The 20,808-nt window shown below is 49.1% G+C and overlaps 1 protein-coding gene and 1 long non-coding RNA gene across 2 annotated transcripts in view; one reads left to right on the top strand and one right to left on the bottom strand.

Annotated features, from left to right (window-relative positions):
• LOC119872157 overlaps nucleotides 1–20,808 on the top strand; it is a 60,940-nt gene that overhangs the window by 35,088 nt on the left and 5,044 nt on the right. The window contains exons 2-4 of the long non-coding RNA XR_005360580.1: nucleotides 4,363–4,546; nucleotides 7,446–7,590; nucleotides 11,436–11,553. This is a non-coding gene — a long non-coding RNA (uncharacterized LOC119872157). The remainder of the gene's footprint in view (nucleotides 1–4,362; nucleotides 4,547–7,445; nucleotides 7,591–11,435; nucleotides 11,554–20,808) is intronic.
• Nucleotides 1–20,808, bottom strand: part of MYH16 (myosin, heavy chain 16) — a 63,996-nt gene that overhangs the window by 22,430 nt on the left and 20,758 nt on the right. The window contains 13 exon segments of the mRNA XM_038539442.1: nucleotides 1,493–1,610; nucleotides 2,492–2,737; nucleotides 4,405–4,491; nucleotides 5,151–5,207; nucleotides 5,756–5,846; nucleotides 7,007–7,152; nucleotides 7,381–7,467; nucleotides 9,629–9,733; nucleotides 10,247–10,474; nucleotides 11,373–11,546; nucleotides 14,459–14,540; nucleotides 15,868–16,004; nucleotides 19,989–20,109. Coding sequence (XP_038395370.1) covers nucleotides 1,493–1,610; nucleotides 2,492–2,737; nucleotides 4,405–4,491; nucleotides 5,151–5,207; nucleotides 5,756–5,846; nucleotides 7,007–7,152; nucleotides 7,381–7,467; nucleotides 9,629–9,733; nucleotides 10,247–10,474; nucleotides 11,373–11,546; nucleotides 14,459–14,540; nucleotides 15,868–16,004; nucleotides 19,989–20,109 — 1,679 coding nt within the window.

Raw genomic sequence — 20,808 nt, forward strand, 5'->3', positions numbered from 1 at the left:
TCCAAGCATTGCCAATGCCCAGGTGTCTGCATGGGGTACAAGGCTTCAGATAATGAAGTCCCAGCCCCTGGCATGAGATACAGTAAAGACATTTGAAGGAAACAGTGGGGCAGAGAGTGTTTGAAAAAAATTGTCATGGTCCCAGAACCTACACTCTTGTCATCTGTGAACTGATCTCCAGTGCCAGAGGCCAGGAAGACGTGCATGAGCCAGAGAGGATGAGCAGGGGCTTCTAGTTCTGCTCTGAGTCATTAGTTTTGCGGCAAGTTACCTTATTTCACTGAGCTTCATTTTTCTTATCCATCAAATGGGTATATTGGTTTTATTTTATTTATTTTATTTTATTTTATTGGAGTTCCATTTGTCAACATATAGCATAACACCCAGTGCTCATCCCTTCAAGTGCCCCCCTCAGTGCCCGTCACCCAGTCACCCCATGCCCCTGCCCACCTTCCTTTCCACTTTGCCTTGTTTGTTTACTAGAGTTAGGCGTTTCTCATGTTCTGTCTCCCTCACTGATATTTTCACTCATTTTCTCTTCTTTCCCCTTTATTCCCTTTCACTATTTTTATATTCCCCAAATGAATGAGACCATATAATGTTTGTCCTCTGATTGACTTATTTCACTCAGCATAATACCCTCCAGTTCCATCCACGTCAAAGCAAATGGTGGGTATTTGTCGTTTCTAATGGCTGAGGAATATTCCAGTGTATACATAGACCACATCTTCTTTATCCATTCATCTGGTATATTAGTTTTAGAGAGTATTCAGGATGTGGAGAATAAGGCCAAAGGATGCCAGCAGGTTCTCTGGTGTCACACTGGAACATTGTCTAACTGGCCTAAGGAATGTTTACTTGTCTCAGGGAATGCGTGTTTGTTTGGCTTGCTGTTTACCACAGATCAGAGCCCAGCCTCTGTAAAGTTAGGTATTAAGTAAATAGTGATAAATTGCAAATTATTTTTGTCGTGGAGATGCAAAGGATTTCTTCTGGTAAAAAAAACAAAACAAAACAAAACAAAACCCGGAGGTTGCAGTATTATTAACCAGTTTTATATAGCCAAGTTATGTAGGCATTCATTCCCCAACTGACTGTATAAATCTCTGCCCATCAAGTTCCCTCAAAGGCAGGTTTACTGTTTTTTGGCTCCTTCATTAGTGACACATGTTCACTGTCAGTATGTGGGTCATGTTTTAAAGTGTTTAAAAATTGTTTTTTTTCTACTGCCCCTCTGCTGATCTCACAGAGTGGTTGACAGAACTGGTGGGGAGATGCTTTGAATAGTGTTCCCTGTTTTACACTGCAAAGATGATACTTGAAACACTCAATGGGTGGAATAAAATCTCCTGTCTCATCACAGGGGATGTGAATTTTCCAAGGTCAAGAAAGCTCTGGGAAGAGGACCCAGGTATGCCTTCAGTTTCTTTGAAGGTCCCCGTTCTGTTCCAGGAATGGGTCCTCAGGAAGCTGTAGGGAGGGGTGAGCTCACCTTGTAGGCGGGTCCTGACTGCATTAATTTCTGCCTGGTTTCGCTCCAGCTCGGCTACCTTGGCATTGGCTTCTGATAAGCTATCTTCCAGCTTTCGGATGTGGGCCTCGGCATTCATCTGTTCAGGAAGAATGAACTCAGTGTGGAAATGGGGAACGTGTCCTCCCTGCTTCCCATCTGAGTTCCCCTGGTGTAGCCTCGTAGACTACCTCCCTAGTCCTTCTAGAATGTCCCTGTCTCAGAACCATCTTCTCCCCAACCCGAGGTCGCTATCTCTACCAACAGAAACCTAGAGTCTGCTTGTCTTCCTCTCCCACTTCCTTTGCTCATCCTCCTTCTCACGCTCTCTTAAATAAGTCAAAAAATACATTTAAGAAAAAAATACTACTAGTATTAGTGCAGTTAAAACAGGATCTGTGAAGATACCTTGTGAGAGTATGAAATTGGCTGCCACAGGGACCCCAAAGCATCATCCCTTTTCACCTTTGGATCCCCTCTTTCCCTCATATCACAAGAAGGCTCTTCACATGGCAGATGGTTGATAAACACATGTTTAATGGCTTCCTTGCTTTTCCAAAATTCTTGCCATATATCACTTTATGGTGATGTATGCATTTATCCTACTAGTCTCCCTGCTCCTTGAGGATATAGTCATCCTAATGTAATGGTCATCTTAATAGCTCACATTTATTGAGCTTTTCTTAAATGCCAGGGACTGTTGTAACCCTCACAACAGCGCTATGAAGTAGGGATTTTTTTTTTTTTTTTTTTGAAGTAGGGATTATTAACGTCCCCATTTTACAGTTGCGGAAGCTGAAGCACAGGTTGTGAACTCAGCCAAGGTTATACACCATCCAGTGGGATCTGTGATGAGCTCATTTTAGTTCCCCTCACAATATCCAGAACATGCCTTGGGCTCGCTAGGGGTTGGGGGGAATATTTGTGAGGTGGCCAGATGCTGGGGCACCTCCCTGTGGCTCTGTGGGGGTCCTCCCTCACCTTGGACTTCTGCACAGTCTCCATGCTGGCATTGAGGTCGTCGATCTCAGCCTTCATGACCTGCTTGTCCTTCTCCAGCTTGGACTTGACCCTCTGCAGGTTCTCCACATGCTCTGTCAGCTCAGCCATGGAGTCCGTGTGCTTCTTGCGCAGTGTGGAGGCCGCGGCCTCGCTCTGCAGGGCTGCTTCCTCCAGTTCCCGCCTCAGCTTCAGCAGCTCCGCCTCCCGCTTGCGGTTCTGCTCAATCTGGGAGAGAGAAGAACCAGGGTTTAGCAGAAATGACCTGCACTGGGCTCCTTAGGGCAGACACTGCCCACCTGCTCAGTGGTGCCTTGATATTTCTGCACCCCACTGATAGGACGTCTTGATGGAAATATCATTTTTTTTTAATGGAAATATCAATCTGGAGCCTCTGGGTGGGTTGCCCATAGGATTTGGTTGGGTAATGTTGTGCCTTGAATTGTGTCCCCTAAAAAGATATGCTCAATTCTTAAACCCAGATACCTGTGAATGTGACCTTATTTGGAAACAGGATCTTGGCAGATATAAACAAGTTAAAATGTCATAACTGGATTAGGGAGAGCCTGGACCTAATGGCTGGTCATTCTTATAAGAGGAGAGAGATATTTGGGTCCAGGGAGACACCAAAGAAAAAGGCCATGTGACCACAGAGGCAGGGATTGGAGTGATGTACCTGCAAGCAAGGAATAAAGATTGCCAGCAACCCACACATCCAGGAGAGAGGCTGGGACAGACTCCCCCTGAGCCTCTGGAATGAACCATGCTCCATGGCTCCCAATGTCACACAGCCCTATAACCCCGCTTCCTACCGTCCCTCTGGTGTCCCACATCCTGTTGTTCCCTTAACTTTTTTTTAAAAAAAGATTTTATTTATTTATTCATGATAGACATAGAGAGAGAGAGAGAGGCAGAGACACAGGCAGAGGGAGACGCAGGCTCCATACCGGGAGCCCGACGTGGGACTCGGTCCCGGGATTCCAGGATCTTGCCCTGTGCCAAAGGCAGGTGCTAAACCGCTGAGCCACCCAGGGATCCCCTCCCTTAACTTTTTATGCATCACTAAACATAGTCCCTTCTTAGTGCCTGTTGCTTAAACCAATGGGGATGATTTTGTTTCCTCCTTGGGACCCCGACCACACCTGGGCCCCTCCACAGTGTGCATACTATGGCTGGAATGTTGAGGGAGTGGGACATGGAGTCCAGGGAGCCTTCTAGTGCTAAGGGACACCATCCACATTTCTGCTCTCAGCTCTGATCCAGAGTCTGCATTTGTAAGAGACCTGACTACACGGAATTAGAAGGAGAGTTTCAAGTGGCTTCTGACAGTCTCCACGATGCCTTTATATGAGTTGGAGAAAGATGTATCCCACACCAGAGGCTCAGCTTGGATTCCAGCCCTGAGTGTGGGTGGTCACCCCACTGTATTAACCATGTCTTCATTTTCTATATTCTGATGCTTTGACATCCGGGGCTTTGCTGGTCTTGGAAGGACAGCCCCTTGCAGGGGGAGTTAACTCCTAGAGATAGGAAACAACTGGCTTTTCAGTGAAAAGCAACCAATCTAGAACCCATACCTCCAACCCCTCCTCTATGGGGTTCTCACACTCTCAGGCACTGCCCCCTCTGCCCTCATTACCCTTATGGCCAGGTACCAGACAATGAGGAACTGCCTTCTGCCTTTAGTCCAGTCCTGGTTCTGTCAACACCACTGAGCTAAGGAGCCTGGGAGAGAGGGGACCAAACCAGCCCCTCTTTTGCCTCTTCTTTATTATTGTTTTCTCCTCAAGGTAGCTCCAGGAATTCAGCAAGAACTAACTGCTTATCACCCAGCAATTTTTTTCTCCCTGCAGGCAGGCAGGAATTGGCGTTCCTTGGTACCCTGATAATGGTACCTGAGCAGACGTGGCTCCCCCAGCCTCTTCCAGCCTGTCACTGAGGTCTTCGAGGTCCCGGGACAGGTCGCTGCGTTGTTTCTCCACCTGGGGAAGATTGAGTGACCGTGACAGGAGCCATGCAGGAGCCCCTCCTTCTCTGGTAAAGACCACAGTGACTGCATGGTGTCCATGAGGCTGGGGGCCTGCTTTTGGGGAGCCCTGCCCTTTGCCTGCCACTCTATACACTCAGTGAAGGATGCTTGTGTCCTTCTCCTGCACTGAGTGGGTCTTCCTGCACATACTTACCCCCAGCTCAGTTTGGATGAATCTGGAGTTTAGATATGTTAGGATTCACCTCCCACCAGCTTGCTGGCTTCTAGGATCCCCACCCTAGAACCCTTTTCCATTCTTTCCTTTTCATTGTACATCCTTATAACTGTGCAGAGAGGTGCTATTTCTTCTCTTTGCCTAGAAATTCTTCCCAGTGTCAGCCTGTTGAATTCATTCTCTGAGTCCCCAGGCTAACGTTGCTGGCCTTCTCTCCTTGGACTCACACTGGAAATAGTATCTTTGTGTCTTGCATTGTAATTAGTATTTCTCATGTAGCACACTGCCTGGTGCTCAGGAGGTGCTCAAGAATCAACAAGGCCTTTTCAATTGGTAACCTGTCCTCTTTTGCTTTCCTGAGTGAGCATGTACTTGTGGTTGGACTGTAGCAGGCACTGTGTCCTTAGGCTCAAAAAGTGCAGAGGCATTTCATTTACCTTAGCTCTCATTGACCGCTCAGCTTCCAGTTCTTCCTCTAGCTCCTCAATTCGGGCCTAGCAGACAAAGAAGTAAAGCAGAAGGGGGTCATCTCTTCTGGGTGAGATTACAGACTTACCCACTTGGCCTTTTAGTATGGAAATGATGGCAAGGAGCTGAGCATATGATGGACACTGTCAAAAGAAGAGGGCAACAGGACACAGAGAGTGTGTGCAATGGTCCTGAGGCAGGAGGGGGCTGTGAGATCCCATGGGGGGCCAGCATGGCTGTGGCTGGGGAGCAGTGGGGGAACGTGACAAGGTCAGGGAGGAAACAGGGGCAGATTGTCAAGGGCCTTGTGATCACTGTAAGGGCATTGACTATAAGCCTGTGTGAGGTGAACATGGACGAGTCTCAAGGACTCTGGGACAGTCTTGCTCCTCAGGAAACCGAGGCAGCGAAGCAGCTGATGGAAACAAAAGTGCCTGGAAGTGCGTTTCAAAAGGAGAGCTCTGGGGATCCCTGGGTGGCGCAGCGGTTAAGCGCCTGCCTTTGGCCCAGGGCGCGATCCTGGAGACCCAGGATCGAATCCCACATCGGGCTGTTTTCCCAGTCCTGGACACACCTGGTGTTCCTTTAGTTTCCGCTGGAGTGTGGAATTCAGAGACTGCTCATCCTCATATTTAGAGTTGACAGAATTGATTTCCATATCTCTCCTGCAAGAGAAGGTTTGGTCTCCTGAGGAAAAGTTCTAAGGGGAGACCAGCTGGCTGGCAAAGGAACAGAATCTTGGCTGCTGGAGGAAGCCTGGAACCTGCTGAAACCCACTCATCCCCCAGTTTCGGGCCTTCAGACGGCCCAGAAGGTCTCACCCCGCAGAACCCCAGAATCTGCTGCACATGCTTTCCATCTGCTTATTCATTCACTTCTTAATTTGGTACAAGTTTATTGAGTCCCTACTATGTGCCAGTTTATTGAGTCTCTACTTGTACTATGTACAAGTTCATTGTGTCTCTACTATGTTTGGGGTTCCAGGGACACATCAGTGAACAAACCAGACAGAAATCACTGCTCTTGGTACAGCTTATATTTTAGGGACTCCAGAATCACCAGGATGCTTTGCCTTTTTAGGGAAAAATTTCCTCTAAAAACTTTTCCTTCTGATAAGTGGGTGCCATGTGCCAAGGATCCACATGTGCAAACTAAGACACCAGAGACCAAGTAGATGAGTAGGATGGTAAAGGTCACGTGCACTTTCTGAGTGTGCCACAGAAGAAATATGCTGAGACACAGAGCTAGTAGCTGCATACCCTTCTGGCAGTCTGTGGTGCTTTGAAACTGCCTTAGCAAAATGTACCTCAAAGATGTATTGTTCAAATTCCACTCCTTGAGAGCCTGCCTTGTCTGACTCCTCATCTCCATTCCCTCAGCCTCTTACTTGGTTCAAGCTTACACCTGGACTTCTGATTGCTTTCTGGCTTCCAGTTTTTCTCCACTTCACCTGTCTCCCATGTTATTGCTGGAGCGATACTGATAAAGTACCCACCTCAACTCCTTGTGATCTTTGAAAACCTGGCTTGTGGGTTTCTATGAAGACTCCCTGCCTTTAGGGGCAGGTGCCTTGTAGTACTGGTCTCATTGCTGGCGCCCAATAGGCCCTGTGTGAAGCTGGGAGCTCCCTGTGGATGGGCAGCACCTACTGTCCCCTTCCTATATCCTCTGTGCTGGGCACAGTGTCTGGCACATAGTGGGTGCTGGGGACATGCATTAAAGCACACGAAACCCTCAGCACAGTGCCTGGCACCTGGCACCATCCAGGAAGTGCTTGATACTGCTAATGTTGTTGTGGGCAGAATAAAGGACTGCATGAGCATACTTTTTCACCACCTCCTCCAGGTCTAGCTTGGACCGTTCCATATCATTGAGATTGTCAATGGTCATCTTCAGGTCACTCTCAGCTTTCCGACGAGCCTTTTCCACCTCTGCCCGGATTTTCTTTTCTTGTTCCCAGTTATCCTCCAGCTGCAGAAACAACAAAAACAAGAGAAAGTGGGGGTGGGAGGTGAGTCTGAGACCAGAATGTGATAAGGAACCAGACTGGGCCTGGTTCCTTAGCTGTAGCCTCAGACAGGCCCTCGCTTCCCCAGGGGCATGGGTCAGTCCAGTTCCCCAAATGTGTCTGTGGGCTCTGTGCCCCAGCATGGACCCAGCCCCTGAGGTATAGAATTGGCTACAGCAACAGGGCATCACCTCATGGATCTGGGTGCTGAGCTTGCTGTTGGTCTTGGTCAGGTGGTTCACCTTGTCCTCCTCAGCTTGCAGGTCATCAAGGGTTTTCTGGAGGAAAAGATACACAACGTGTGTCCCATGAACCATGCAGGAGCAGCTGAATAGACCTGGTTCTCGGTCATCACTTCTGAGCTCAGTGGACAGCTACCATGCTCCTGCCCCTACTGTCAGGTGAGTTGGGGGCAGACCCAAGCACCTGTTAGCTTCAGGTGGCCCCTCAATGGCCAGTGAGACTCTGGTTCCCCATGGGACATATCAGAAATTTGTGGGGGGCTTTTGGATGTCACCACGATTGGGGGCCCCACTGGCACTTAGTGGGTGGTTCCAGGGCTACTGGACAAGATGGCATGCTCTGGACGGTCCAGCACCATGAGGAATCATTCTGCAGTCCACACACTTGATGCCCCACCCAGGCATTCATGTAAATAAAGTAATAATCATACTCTTCTGAACGTAGCACCTGGCACCACTTGGTACCACTTTACATATGACTAAACTATTTTATTTTTCATTTAGTATATACTACATTTTAAAGAATGATCTACCAGTTTTCCACCATGAAAACTGAGAGAAGATTTGTTATTGTCAAAATCTCCCTGAGAGTTCTTTACCATTTTGTAAACTCCTATTGGTGACAGCAGCCACACTTGGCTATCTGCGTCACCAACACACCCTCTGTAGCCACCTAGGCAGGCTCGGGTGGATAGCCTCCTGCTCACAACGTCTTCTAGTGGATCTCCTGAGCTTTTACATGGCGACAGCCCCATTATCTATTAAAAATTACATTCTATTCACATCCCCCCCTTAAAAAGAAGGGCACCCTATTGATTTTTTTAAAGTTATATGTTATTTATAATAATTTTTATTTTAGGATAGTAAGAGAGGCTCTGTGCTCGTTATTTGGAGATTATATATTTTTCAGTTTGCCTACTATCTAAAATTTATTTGTAATCCCAAATCAATACTTGTGGTGCTTTCATGGTCATTTGCAGACATGCGCAGGCAGCAAAAAATTGGAGTCTCCTGGAGTGCGCATTCCCAGCTGCAGTTGAATAAGGTGATGCTCTGCCTTCTGGTTTCCTCAGACTGCAAACAAGTATCTTTTTCACAGTCTTTTCAGTGCTATGGTTTTTGTTTTGGTGATTTTGCTTATAACATGGCCCCATGCACAGTGCTGCTGTGCTGTCTAGTATTCCCAAGCACAAGAAGGCTGTGCTGTGCCCTCACAGAGGAAATTTGTATGCCAGATAAGCTTTGTTCTGGTGCGAAATATAGGGCTGTTGACTGTGAGCTCAATGTTCAGGAATCTACAATATGGACCAAATAGTGTCTTTCAACAGAAACGTTCATAAAACAAGGTAACATATTGATTGTAATCCTATGTATTCTGTATTGATTGGCTGACAAAAATGTAACCAGAGGCTTGCAGGAACCTAACCCCTTAAAACTGAGGTTCAGTATTTGCTACCTCAGTGTTTGTGGTGACTTTTTAGAACATGACTACCTAGAGTAAGGAGAATTGACCATATTTGTTATAGAAGGGAGGCTCTGAGTTTGAAGTGGTTGAGAGTTCCAGTCTAAGGAGAAATATTTCCAGAGGTGGGAGAGTAAGGTATTCAGAGAACCTGTTGTGTGTTCACGGTATCAGCAAGCATGGCAATGGGGTCCATGGTTTGGTTCTGGGCTTCAGCTTGCTCTGTGTACCTGCATCTCCAGAGCTGGGAAGTGGTCTGTGCCACAGTCAGCACTGGTGGCTGGTCAGAGCTGGCTCTGCATTCAGGAGCCTGAGCCCGTAACACTTGAATAAGTCTCCCCATGGCAAAAGCTCATGCCCTTTGTTGCCAAGATGGATCAGGGTTTGCTGGTACATTAGCATTCACAGGGCACTTCCACGCACCACACTTCATCCTGATGTGTCTGGGGACATACCTTGCATCTGGAACCATCCTGCTCATGCCTGCTGCCCTCTTTCACTCAAACTGTCCTAGTTTGGGTGATAAATTATAGTCACCCCACTCACAACGAACCGGGTAGGAGAGCAACAAGACATGACAGTGCCCACTTCACTGATGAGGAAACCGAGATTTTGGGAGACTTGGTGACTTCCCCAACAGGCCCCAGCAGAGGGGCAGCAAAGCCAAGATTTGAGTCCAGGTCTCCAGTCTCCAAGCTTCACCTGCTCTGCCAAGGGGAAGCCAGTGCTGCCTACCTGATGCAGCTCCTCCAGGGCCCTCTTCTCCTTCTGGAGCTTGGCGATGGAGTCCTCACGGAGCGAGAGGTCCCCAGTCAGGGTGCGGACCCTATGATCCAGGGCCTGGAAATGGGGGCAGGAGAGAGACAGGCCCTTAAGGCTGGAAACGCCCTCAGGGGAGGCACTGGCTCGGAGAGAGGGGCTCTTCAGCTTGGCTGTAGTCCAAAGCCACTTGGGAGCCTGAGAAATGCTAACGCCCAGGGCATACCCCAACCAACCAAGTAGGAATCTTAGGGTAGTGAGAGCCACCAGTTTAGGCTTTGTTATTCAAAGTCCGGTCCTCAGATGTCAGCAGTGCCTTAGGGAGTAGGCTCTGGGGCCCCACCAGACTTGCCGATCCAACAATCCAACGATCCAACGTGGTAGCGCTAGCCACGTGTGGCTTTTGAGCACTCAAAATGCAGCTAGGTCAGCAGAGGAACCACATTTTAAATTGCATTGAGTTAAGTTAAAATAGCCCCATGTGGCAGGTGGCTAGGGCCCTGGGCAGTGCTGCTGTGGGAGCTCCAGGTATGACCCCTCCACAGGGTTCCCTGTTCTTATAAGGAGCGGGGTCAGGCTCCAGGGCCCCCTCACCTGCTTCTCCTTCTCCGTCTTGGCCAGCGTGGTCTCCAGGCCCTCCAGATCCCGCTTCAGGTCGCTCATCTCCCCCTCCAGCTTGCGCTTGGTGGCGCTCAGGGAGGCTGCTGTACCTTCCTCTTCCTCCAGCCGCTCCCGCATGTCTGAGATCTGGCTCTCCAGGTCCATTTTGGTCTTCATCATCTGGGTCAGGCGCTCCTCGGCGTCTATCACGTTCTCTTGCTCCTGGAGGAAGAAAGAACACCACCAGTCAAAGGAGTCCCAAAGGGGTCTGAGCACTATCTCCAAGCTCCATGCGATGTGTGTGACAAAACACAGTCTAGCAGGGCCATCCCCAGACCGACAGCTGCATCACCTGTGAACCGGTTGGGATGCAAAAAATCTCAGGCTTCCCCTGAGGCCTGTTGCATTTAAATCTGCACTTTAACGGAATCCCAGTTAAGGTTTTAGCAGAGGTGGTCCAGGAGAAGTCGAGGACAGCACTGGTACTTCAGGCTGTGCCATCCCATCTGCTGAGCCTGGATGTGCCTATGCCTCCATCTGTCAGTGGGGCCTGGGCTATCTGCCCAAATGACTCCCAGTGCTGATTTTAGTACTTCTGTGTTAACAAACCACTTCCCATCCACGAGTCCTCCTTACAACAACCCCGCAAAGCCAGCCAGGCACGTGTTACTGTAAGCTACAGTTAAGGAATGTGGGAGCTGATAGGCAGGGGAAGCAGAATTGTCAAAAGTCAAACGGACAGGAAGTGGCAGAAGAGGGACAACCTGGGTGTCCATCAGGGTCTCCCCAAGATGGGGTCAGGGGCGTGAGACAACAGTTGGCCAGAGAGTCCAACCAGACTATGTGATTTATGCTTCATGGCATAACATTATTGACATTCAGTTTTTCTGTCTGCAAGCTAAGGGAAATAATCGTGTGAGGCATAAAGGGGTGGAGGCCAGGAAGGTGCTTCTATCAATGGGTGGTCCTTCTACTGCTGTGACCTTGCTCCTACACAGCTTCTTCGAAGGCTGTCCCTCCCTCCCTAGGTCTGACTCTCGGTGACCCTGGAATCCTGGTAGTTGCCAGGGCCCCCAGCTCCCACACCTCATCTCGCCCCCCCACCCCAGCCCCCACATACGGCCTGGAGCTGGATGGTGAGGTCATTCTTCTCCTGGCTGAGCGTGGCCATCTTCTCCTCCAGCTCCTTTACCCTGCTGAGCAGCTCCTGTGTCTTGGACATGGCGTTCCTCAGCTCCTCCTCCTTGGCCTTCATCTCCTCCTCTTGACGAGCCACGTTCAGGAGCGGCTTGACCTGAGTGGTGAGCAACACCATACCATTTTAGGGGGTGTGGGGGGCACAGTGGTGGGCTGTGGGGCTCAGCCTCCAGTGGGACTTCACACCCCTGGTGGGGTGGAAAGCTCATGCTGCAGCAGTGATGTTGGAGCCTCTCCATAGCTGCCCTAAAGCAGCCCTAGCCTCCACAGAGAAGGCCCATCCTTGCTTAGAACCAATCCTCAGGATGCTCTTGGATCCTAAGAGACACCAAATTGGGTGTTTGTTGGTGTCTAGCTGTGCCCAGCACTTATAAATGCTCTGTAAATTGTGTGTGCTTGGGAACCCTGGTTTTCCTCACCTTTCTCCCTTACTTGTTCCTCTCTCTCTCTCTCTCTCTCTCTCTCTCTTTCTGTCTCTCTGTCTTGTGTATATTCTCAGTCTTTCTCTCTCACTTCTTTCATCTGGTCCCCAGCCTGAAGTCCCAGCCCTCTACATGGTCTTCCCACACAAAGCCTTGCCCACCCCACTCCAGCTCGGCTGCAGTTCTGCCTCGTGGCCTCCGCCCCTCTGGCTCTGATCTCTGTATGGTTGGGCCTGCTTTGTGTGTTGGCCTGCAGTAGCTACTCACTACTCTTCTGTACCCGCTGCACCCATCCTAACCTCTACATGCATTTGGCCCTTCTTACCCTGCAAGGGACCCTGGGTCCATCAGCTCCATCCACCTCTACTTCTCTGCCCTGCTAGACCTCTAGCTCCTCAAAAACCTCCCTCTTGCTTTCCTGTGTCCCTGCAGCTTTGAGCAGAACAGGTGGGACAGGCCCTCAGGGTATTTCCTGATCAATGGATGTGTTTCTCCGGAGGGCCAACGCCCTGTGGAGATGGATTTGGGAGAAGGCATCACCTATCTTCCAAGATGACAGGGAAGCCTCATTGCCAGCCTGGGCTGTGGGGACGTGGGATACCACGGGAGCAGGTCCACATAAACACAATTATGTAACACTTTCTATTCAGTAAAAGTCTCTGCAACCTGGTTTGTTTTTCTTCCCCATCAATCCTATGGGGATTCTAATATTCAATAATATTAGAGCTTAGTTAAAAACTAACAGTAAAGGATTTTTAGTTTTACTGTTTTACTCAATGGAACAGGACCTTGCTCCGCCATGTTTAATTGGTGAAGTTATTTATTTATTTATTTATTTATTTATTTATTTATTTATTTTGAAGTTTTAATTTTTAGTAAAGAACGGGGAAGTTTCCAGGCTTTGACCCCTCATCTGTGACCGTGGGTGGTGTCCTGCCTGGAAGAATCTTTTTTTTTCTTTTTTTTTTTTTAAAGATTTTATTTATTTATTCATGAGAGACCCAGAGAGAGAGGCACAGGCAGAGGGAGAAGCAGGCTCGCTGTGGGGAGCCCAAAGGGGCCCCTGGGATCATGACCTGAGCCAAAGGCAGAGACACTCAACCACTGAGCCACCCAGGTGCCCCCTGCCTGGAAGAATCTTAAAGGCTGTTAGTCTGGAGCTTCACAGAGGGTGACACAAATACCAAAGGCACAAGTGGGATAGATTTAGCATTGCACAGAAATCCTTAGATATTCATTGTTACATAGTTACTTTAAAAATAACTTTTAGGGCAGCCCAGGTGGCTCAGTGGTGTAGAGCTGCTTTCGGCCCAGGGCACGATCCTGGAGACCGGGTATCGAGTCCCGTGTCCGGCTCCTTGCATGGAACCTGGTTCTCCCTCTGCCTGTGTCTCTGCCTCTCTCATTCTCTCTCTGTGTCTCTCATGAATAAATGGATAAAATCTTAAAAAATAAAATAACTTTTAAAAATAAGAAATTAAATACATTTTTTGAAATAATTTTTTAAAAAAACAGAAAAGCACTCATCACATCCACCATTTTGTGGATAATGCTTGCTTAGGATGAGATTAAAGCAGATGAGGATACAAAGTTTCCTTTTAAAATACAAATTTCAGAATAAAAAAGTGAGTTGACATAAGAAAAGGAGGTCAGTCATAGAACAAGTGGGGAAGTTACCAACGATAACTGAACTTTGAGAAATGCTCATCTGGACTCCTCTGCGATCTCAGGCCCAGGAGGGGGCTGGCCTTTGGAGATGCAGAGTTTGCTATCTCTCCTTTGAACCTGTGGCTAGCACTGTGTTAGATAGTGCTTTCCCATGGGGAGTAGAAAGAAACTTCTACATGAGCCGTAGGGGCCTCAAGGCCACAGAGATGACCTGGAGCCTGTCCCCCACTCCACAAGGCTCCCCTTGAAACAACACCATCCTCCTGTCTCCGGAATGCAGCAGCTCTGCATCCGGCCACCTCTGGTTCCCAGCATTGTGTTCCCCTGGAATGGGGGCCAAAGGTGTGCATACCATCACCTAGTATGATTTCACCTGCATCAGGAGGATGGCTCATGGCCTCCTGCATTGGTTAAGGGTAGGCTGGCTGCTTGGAGGTCCTGTAGCCCCACCACCTGGCTGACTCACTGCTCTCTCTGCTGTCTCAGAAGAATCTGGGAACAGGGAGGTCAGATCCCAGGATTTCCTGAGGTCACTCCACCTCTAAAGCTGGACTTCACTAAAGGAGTTGAAGATGCCTCGACATGTCCAGGGGGAGGTGCTGGTAACCAAGCCTACTCTGTGTGTGTGTGTGTGTGTGTGTGTGTGTGTGTGTGTGTGTGTCTGGGGGTAGGGAATGCTTTCCATCCTAACAGGATGCTATTTTCAGGGATGAGATGAGGTGGGAAGACACACTGATGTCTTCCTCAGGGAGGAATTAGCCTCTGTCTGGAAGGAGGCTGGATTCCTCCTCATCTCATTTTTGGACTGTCCCTGCAGCATCCTGTGGCCTCCTACTCCCGAGAGGCTCCCCCACCCAGGCTGAGCTCAGGTCCCCTGTCCTCCTGGGCAGCAGCAGGCTGGCCTGTTCCTGAGCCCTACCTTGTTGTAGAGCTTCCACCAGCCCCAGAAACGCAGCTCCAGGAATTTGCGTGTGTTCCGCTGGATGACTTTCAGGCCGATTCTGCAAAAAAGGAATCCGGGGTTGTGTGAATTAAAGTGCAGGTGTCAGGGCCTGGCCTCCCAGACAGCACAAGGCTGAGACAGACCACTCACTTCTTCTTACATTTCCCTTCTTCAATCACCCATTACACTCTGAATCCTATCCATCTGCAATCTTTGGAATCTACCTCCTTGTCCCTGGCAGCTTCACTGGGCTGTCATTTACTGAGGACCTCCTGTGTGCCAAGGCCCTGGGTTGGATTGGGCTGCTGTCCTACCCTCAGTCCCTAACTGGTGTCCCCACCTTCAGCCGGGGTCAAGGAGGGCCTGGTGGATATCAGAAACTCATTATTGTGGTTATTGGCTCATCACTGCTATTATTACTAGGACCACAAAGAGCCAGAGTCAGCTAGAGGCCAGCCAGGGTAGTCTGAGTCACAGTATCATCACACTGATCAATAAGGGGAAGTGCCTTATAGGCTGCAAGAGAAGGGTTTATATTAGGTGGCCCTTGTTAAGGGTTGGATCGTGTCCCCCTCCAAAAAGATATGCTCAAGTCCTAACCCCCAGTTCCCGTGAATGTGACCTGGTTTGGAAATAGAGTCTTTGCAGATGTCATCACTTAGGTTAAGAGGAAGTCATACTGGAAAAAGGTGGGCCCCCAACCCAAGATGCCTGGTGTCCACATAAGAAGGAAGCCTGTGTGGAGACACAGACACAGAGGCAGGGCCTTGCCAAGACAGAGGCAGAGATCAGAATGATGCAGCCACAAGCCAAGAAATGCCTAGGGCCACCAGAATTGTAAGAAGCAAAACAGGGGGATCCCTGGGTGGTGCAGTGGTTTAGCGCCTGCCTTTGGCCCAGGGCACGATCCTGGAGATCTGGGATCAAATCCCACATCGGGCTCCCGGTGCATGGAGCCTGCTTCTCCCTCTGCCTGTGTCTCTGCCTCTCTCTCTCTCTCTGTGTGACTATCATAAATAAATAAAAATTTTAAAAAAATTTAAAAAAAAAAAAGAAGCAAAACAGGGTCCTCCTCTAGAGCTTCAGAGAGAGTGTGGCCTGCAACACCTTAATTTCAGATGGGCTGGCTTCTGGAACAGTGAGAAAATGTTTCCACTGTGTTAAGGCACCCAGCTGTGGTGCTTTGTTATGGCAGCTCCAGAAAACTAATACAGGCTCCAAACAGGGTTCTTTGGGCCAGTGAAGACATTGGCACCCTTCCCTCATCTCACTACCCAGTGTTGCTAATGGAGCTGACTGCAGTGTGTGTGGCATGGTCTCTGCTCATTCTGTGCGGGTGAATGTGGCCTCTGTGGTTCTGCCCCACTGGTGCTTGTGAGGGCTACCTTCGTTCCAGCATCTTCTTGAACTCAATCCTCATAAGGAAACCCCGGAGGCGACACTGCAACATTGTCATGATTTTGGCCAGACGTTCGTCCCGCATGTCCTCAAGCTTAGCCAGGATGCCCGCTCGGAAGAATACCTGGGGGAAGGACACACTCATCTGAAAATAGCCCAGCTGTCACCAAGTGGCAGCCACTTGGGAGTTTTAAGTCAAAGTACCAGAGGTTCCAAGAGGTCCTTAAAAGTTAAGAGAGCCCATCTGGCGCTGGTGTCTGAGGCCCCTCAGGAATAGCTGGCCCTGGCCTGGAGACCTCCAATAGCAGGGCGACTGCTGGCCCCAGTGACTGTTTTCTCTCACCCTTGGATCCTCCTACAGGCCCCAGCCCTGGCCTTGCACTTACTAGCTGGGCACCCTGGATGTGTCTCCTCACATTTCAGGGCCTCAGTTCCTCATCTGTGAAATGAGGATGCTGATCCCTCCCTAAGGGTTGCAGTAAGGATTAGATAGAGATATTGGGAGGAAAAGTCTTGTATAAACTGTGAAGGTATAAGTAAAATGTGAGATCATCATAATCCTCACTGCTACAGTGACTGCCCAACAGTCAGGGTGGCAAAGGGCCTTCCCTCTTTACCGTCATGCAAAATAGCCTTTGGACAGTCATGATCCCCTATGGATCCCCTATGGATCTGGGAGTGGGAAGAGGGGATAATGAGGGCAGGGTGATGTTGACTTTGTAGAAAGGATATAGAGTTTGACCAATGTTGCACAATTTTGGGCACCAAGCTCTTGTGCATGAGTGGGACACATCCCCAGGAAAGTAGGGGCAGCTTTGCAATGTGTTAGAAAAAACAGGGATCCCTGGGTGGCGCAGTGGTTTGGCGCCTGCCTTTGGCCCAGGGCGCGATCCTGGAGACCCGGGATCGAATCCCACGTCGGGCTCCCTGCATGGAGCCTGCTTCTCCCTCTGCCTGTGTCTCTACCTCTCTCTCTCTCTCTCACTATCATAAATAAATAAAAATTAAAAAAAAAAAAAAAAAAAAGAAAAAACAAGAAACACCTAACCTCTGGGAAATACAAACTAAGGTCACAAGATACCAATCATTCCTCCTTCCACCTGCAACTTTCAAGACTTCCAAAAAGGCAAGTGTTGGCTAGGTTGTGGATCAAGGAGACGGTGAGTTGGTACAACAGTTTGAGAAAACGATTTGGCATTCCTTCATCAAGTTAGATGTTTGCACATCCTGAAACAGGCAACTGTCCTCCTCAGCATTAACATATCTTTCTCTGCCCTGGCTGCACATCGTTCTGCTTGGAGGGCTTTGGAAAGATGCTGATAGCTGGACACAGGTGATTTTGAAGAATTTCTGGAGCGAGGCTCTGGTATTTTTACCCCTCCCCAAATAATTCTAATGTATAGCTAAGGCTGAGAATTTTGCTCTACATTGTGCATTGTCCTACATAGGACCATGCACAAAGATATTCAAAGTAGCATTCTTGATAACTGCAGGGGGAAAAATAAATTTCCAAGGGCAGGAGAAAGAGTAATTGCGGAATGGCTGTCTGAGGCAGCATGAAAGGACTGTGACAATGAATGAATGTCATGTACCAACCAACGAGAATGCATCTTGGAAATATGATGAAGTGTTAGAAGCATGTTACAGAAGAATAAACCAAGTATGATATTTCCATGAAGCTCAAAACCAGGCAAAATCTGGGGCCATACACATATGTGATAAAACTATTTTTTAAAACGCAGGGGGATTAGGACGCCTGGGTGGTTCAGTTGTGTCTGCCTTCGGCCCAGGGCGTGATCCTGGGGTCCTGGAATTGAGTCCCACATTGGTCTACCCACAGGGAGCCTGCTTCTCCCTCTGCCTATATCTCTGCCTCTCTCTGTCTCTTATGAATAAATAAAAAAAATCTTTTTAAAAATAAAAAATAAAAGGCAGAGGAATGGTTAACATTCAGGACAAAGGTTATTCCTGGGGGTGGGGAGGAAGGAGAGGAAAGAGATGCAAAGATTAAGTTCTGGATTTTTTTTTAAAAGATTTTATTTATTTATTCATTAGAGACACAGAGAGAGAGGCAGGCAGAGACATAGGCAGAGGAGGAGCAGGCTCCATGCAGGGAGCCTGATGTGGACTCTATCCTGGATCTCCAGGATCATGCCCTGGGCTGAAGGCAGACGCTCAACTGCTGAGCCACCCAGGCGTCCCAAGTTCTGGATTTTTAAGTGGGCTCACAAGTGGTTGTTTTATTATTAATATGTTTCATAATGTAACACATCTTCATAGGCTTCAAGTAGGACATGATAGAAACTTCCAGAAGGACAGAAGGAGACAGGAGACCTATTCCTAGCCTCAGCCTGCCTTGGATGTGCTGTGTAACCTTAGCCAAGTCACTCTCTTTGGGGAGGTCTTGATCTCCCCTCCTGTTCAATGGGAGTACAGGACCCTGAGTCCTCCCAGCCCCAAGAATCTGCAATTCCCCACACTGGGGCAGGGAGCAGAGCCCCCAACTAAATCTTTTATGTGGATGCTATGGAAACAGGAAAGGAATGGAAAAGAATGCTCCTTCTCCATGCCTTCCTCCCCCACAAAAACCCAAAGAGCTAGCCATTGTGGGGTTGAGACTTTGGGCTTGATTTCATAAAATGCTTCTTGATATTTCAGAATTGCTTGTCATTGAGGTGTGTCCTTTTTAGGAGCAGTGAGGTGAACGTGTGGCTGGGGGTAGGGCCCACGTGAGCCAACGATGGGGATAGGGACACAGTTTACAGGCAGAATCATCCTGTTCTCTGTCCTGCCTCTGCCACCAGAGCCTAGATGATCCTTGGGGAGGAAATCTGTCCCCAGAATCCCCAGGCCTTTATCTGGACCCGAGGTTCCCAATGCAACCCTTGAACAACAGCAAAATACAGTCCGTTTGCCCTGCCAGTAGCTGTGTCAAATGCTGGCAACAGCAGCCCCATCTCCCCTTCCTGTGAGCAGCGTCATAGGGCCTGAGGCCTGCTCCATCCTGCCTAGTTCTGTGGAATTGGGCACATCAGCTCCATGCCCCTGTCCAGGCTTCCTCAAGTTTCTCATCCTTCAAAGTTGGGAACTAGGGGAAGCAGCTGGTATTCAGTGATTCTGTGACAAAACCTGAAGTGTTCCTATAAGTCAAATTAGTTATACACAGCATGTCTTAATTGTAAAGGACGCCAAAGCTAACAGTTCTGGCAGATTCTAGAGCAGAACAATTCTGCCAACACTTGCTACCACAAAGTGAGCTCCAGGGAGCTAGGTACTCTTTCTGTTCTGTTCACTGGTATATCCCTAGAGCCTTGAACCATGCTTGGCACAGGAGGTGCTCTGTGAGCATTTGCTAAGTGGCCAGATGTGTTGGCTGCACACACAGCCTGGAGCATCCATGCACTCCACCAGGCCTGTGGAGAAGCTGTGCTTGCCTATGCCACTCATGAGACCCAGAGGGGCAAGTGACCTGCTCTGGGCTGCACAGAGGCAGGCTTTGAGCCTGATGCTCCCGAATGCAAAGCTAGTACTCCTCCTGGATCATCCTGGTTGTCATGTTGGGTGCAGTGTGCTTGGGCAGCTGTAGATGGACACCTTGGCCCATTTGCCTGTCTGGCCCTTCCGATCCCAAGAGGACTCTGCGGGGCCAGGAAGTGGGGCAGACACAGGGCAGCCCAGGCCCTGTGAGTCAGGATCAGGCATTCTCTGTGAGTCAAGCCCGACTCACCTGCCAGCTCAGGGCTGGAGCTTTGGGTGTGGGTGGGCTGGGATGATGGTGCTTCACTCTCAGACCTCACCCCCCCCACCACACACACACACAGCTTCATGACCGGGCCTTGTACAGGCCTAGGAAATCATCTACCACTTATTAAATACCTGTCTGAGCTGGGTTCTCACCCACATTATTGCTAATCACCCTCCAAATTCCACAAGATCAGCTGTATCAGCTCTGCTTTTTTCAGAGGAGGAAACTGGGGCTCTCAGCAGCTGTGGGGCTTGCCCAAGGCAGGCAACTGGTCAGCTCTGGGCTGGAATTTATGCCCTGAAGCTCATTTTCTTGGGACAAGGCTGAGTGATCTAGGGAGGGAATATCATGGGAAGGCCCTACCTTGGTATGCCCGATTTTGTATTCATTCACATCCAGGTCAATGGACCCAAGCAGCAGCTCTGAGGCCTTCTTGTTGTCTACGAATCCCTGAGGAATCACGTTGGGGTTCAGCACTTGGTACCTGGTGGGAGAGAGACAATGACGGTCATCATCATGCCAAGCTGGCAGCTCAGGAAGTGCATCCATGCTTTTGATCTTTACATGGCCTTGGAATCATGGCTTAGACCTATTTTAAAGATGCCCACAGCAGGCAGTGGGGTGGGACTGGCAGGAGACCTTGAGAAGTGAACATTGGTGTAGGTCAGGAGTTCAGGGGGCAGGTGCTCCTGGAAATAAGACACCAAAATCTTTCCTTCCTGATCTTTTCTTTCAGGCATAGGAGAAGTGTCTCTTTTCCTGACATGCCAGCAACCCTCTTTGTGATTTAGAGTCCTTCTCTGCTTAGAGCCTTCAGAGGGCTTGGATAAGATGACCTCCAGTGACCTGTCCTGGTCCATCAATCTGTGGCCATACGTTCTAGCAGGAAGGAGGAAAATAATCACTGAGGTGGAGGTCTTAGCTGGGGTTCCCCTAGAAGCAGACTTGAGACAAAGTTCCGAGTGCAAACAGTTTATTCTGGGGCGTTGGCAGAGTTGGGAAGGGGGTCAGGGAAGTTAATAAGAGCCATGTTATAAGGCCAGTTATCACAATGGGCAGCTGGGGCTTGATGCTGCTAGGGGACACTGGGAATAGCTCCCACTGGTCTGCAAGAGCCAATTGTGTGCATCTCTTCCAACCCCACATTCAGTGATGTCACATCGCTGGCTCGAAATCAGTCGTG

Source organism: Canis lupus, chromosome 6 (assembly GCF_011100685.1).
Source record: "Canis lupus familiaris isolate Mischka breed German Shepherd chromosome 6, alternate assembly UU_Cfam_GSD_1.0, whole genome shotgun sequence".
Classification (NCBI taxonomy): domain Eukaryota; kingdom Metazoa; phylum Chordata; class Mammalia; order Carnivora; family Canidae; genus Canis; species Canis lupus.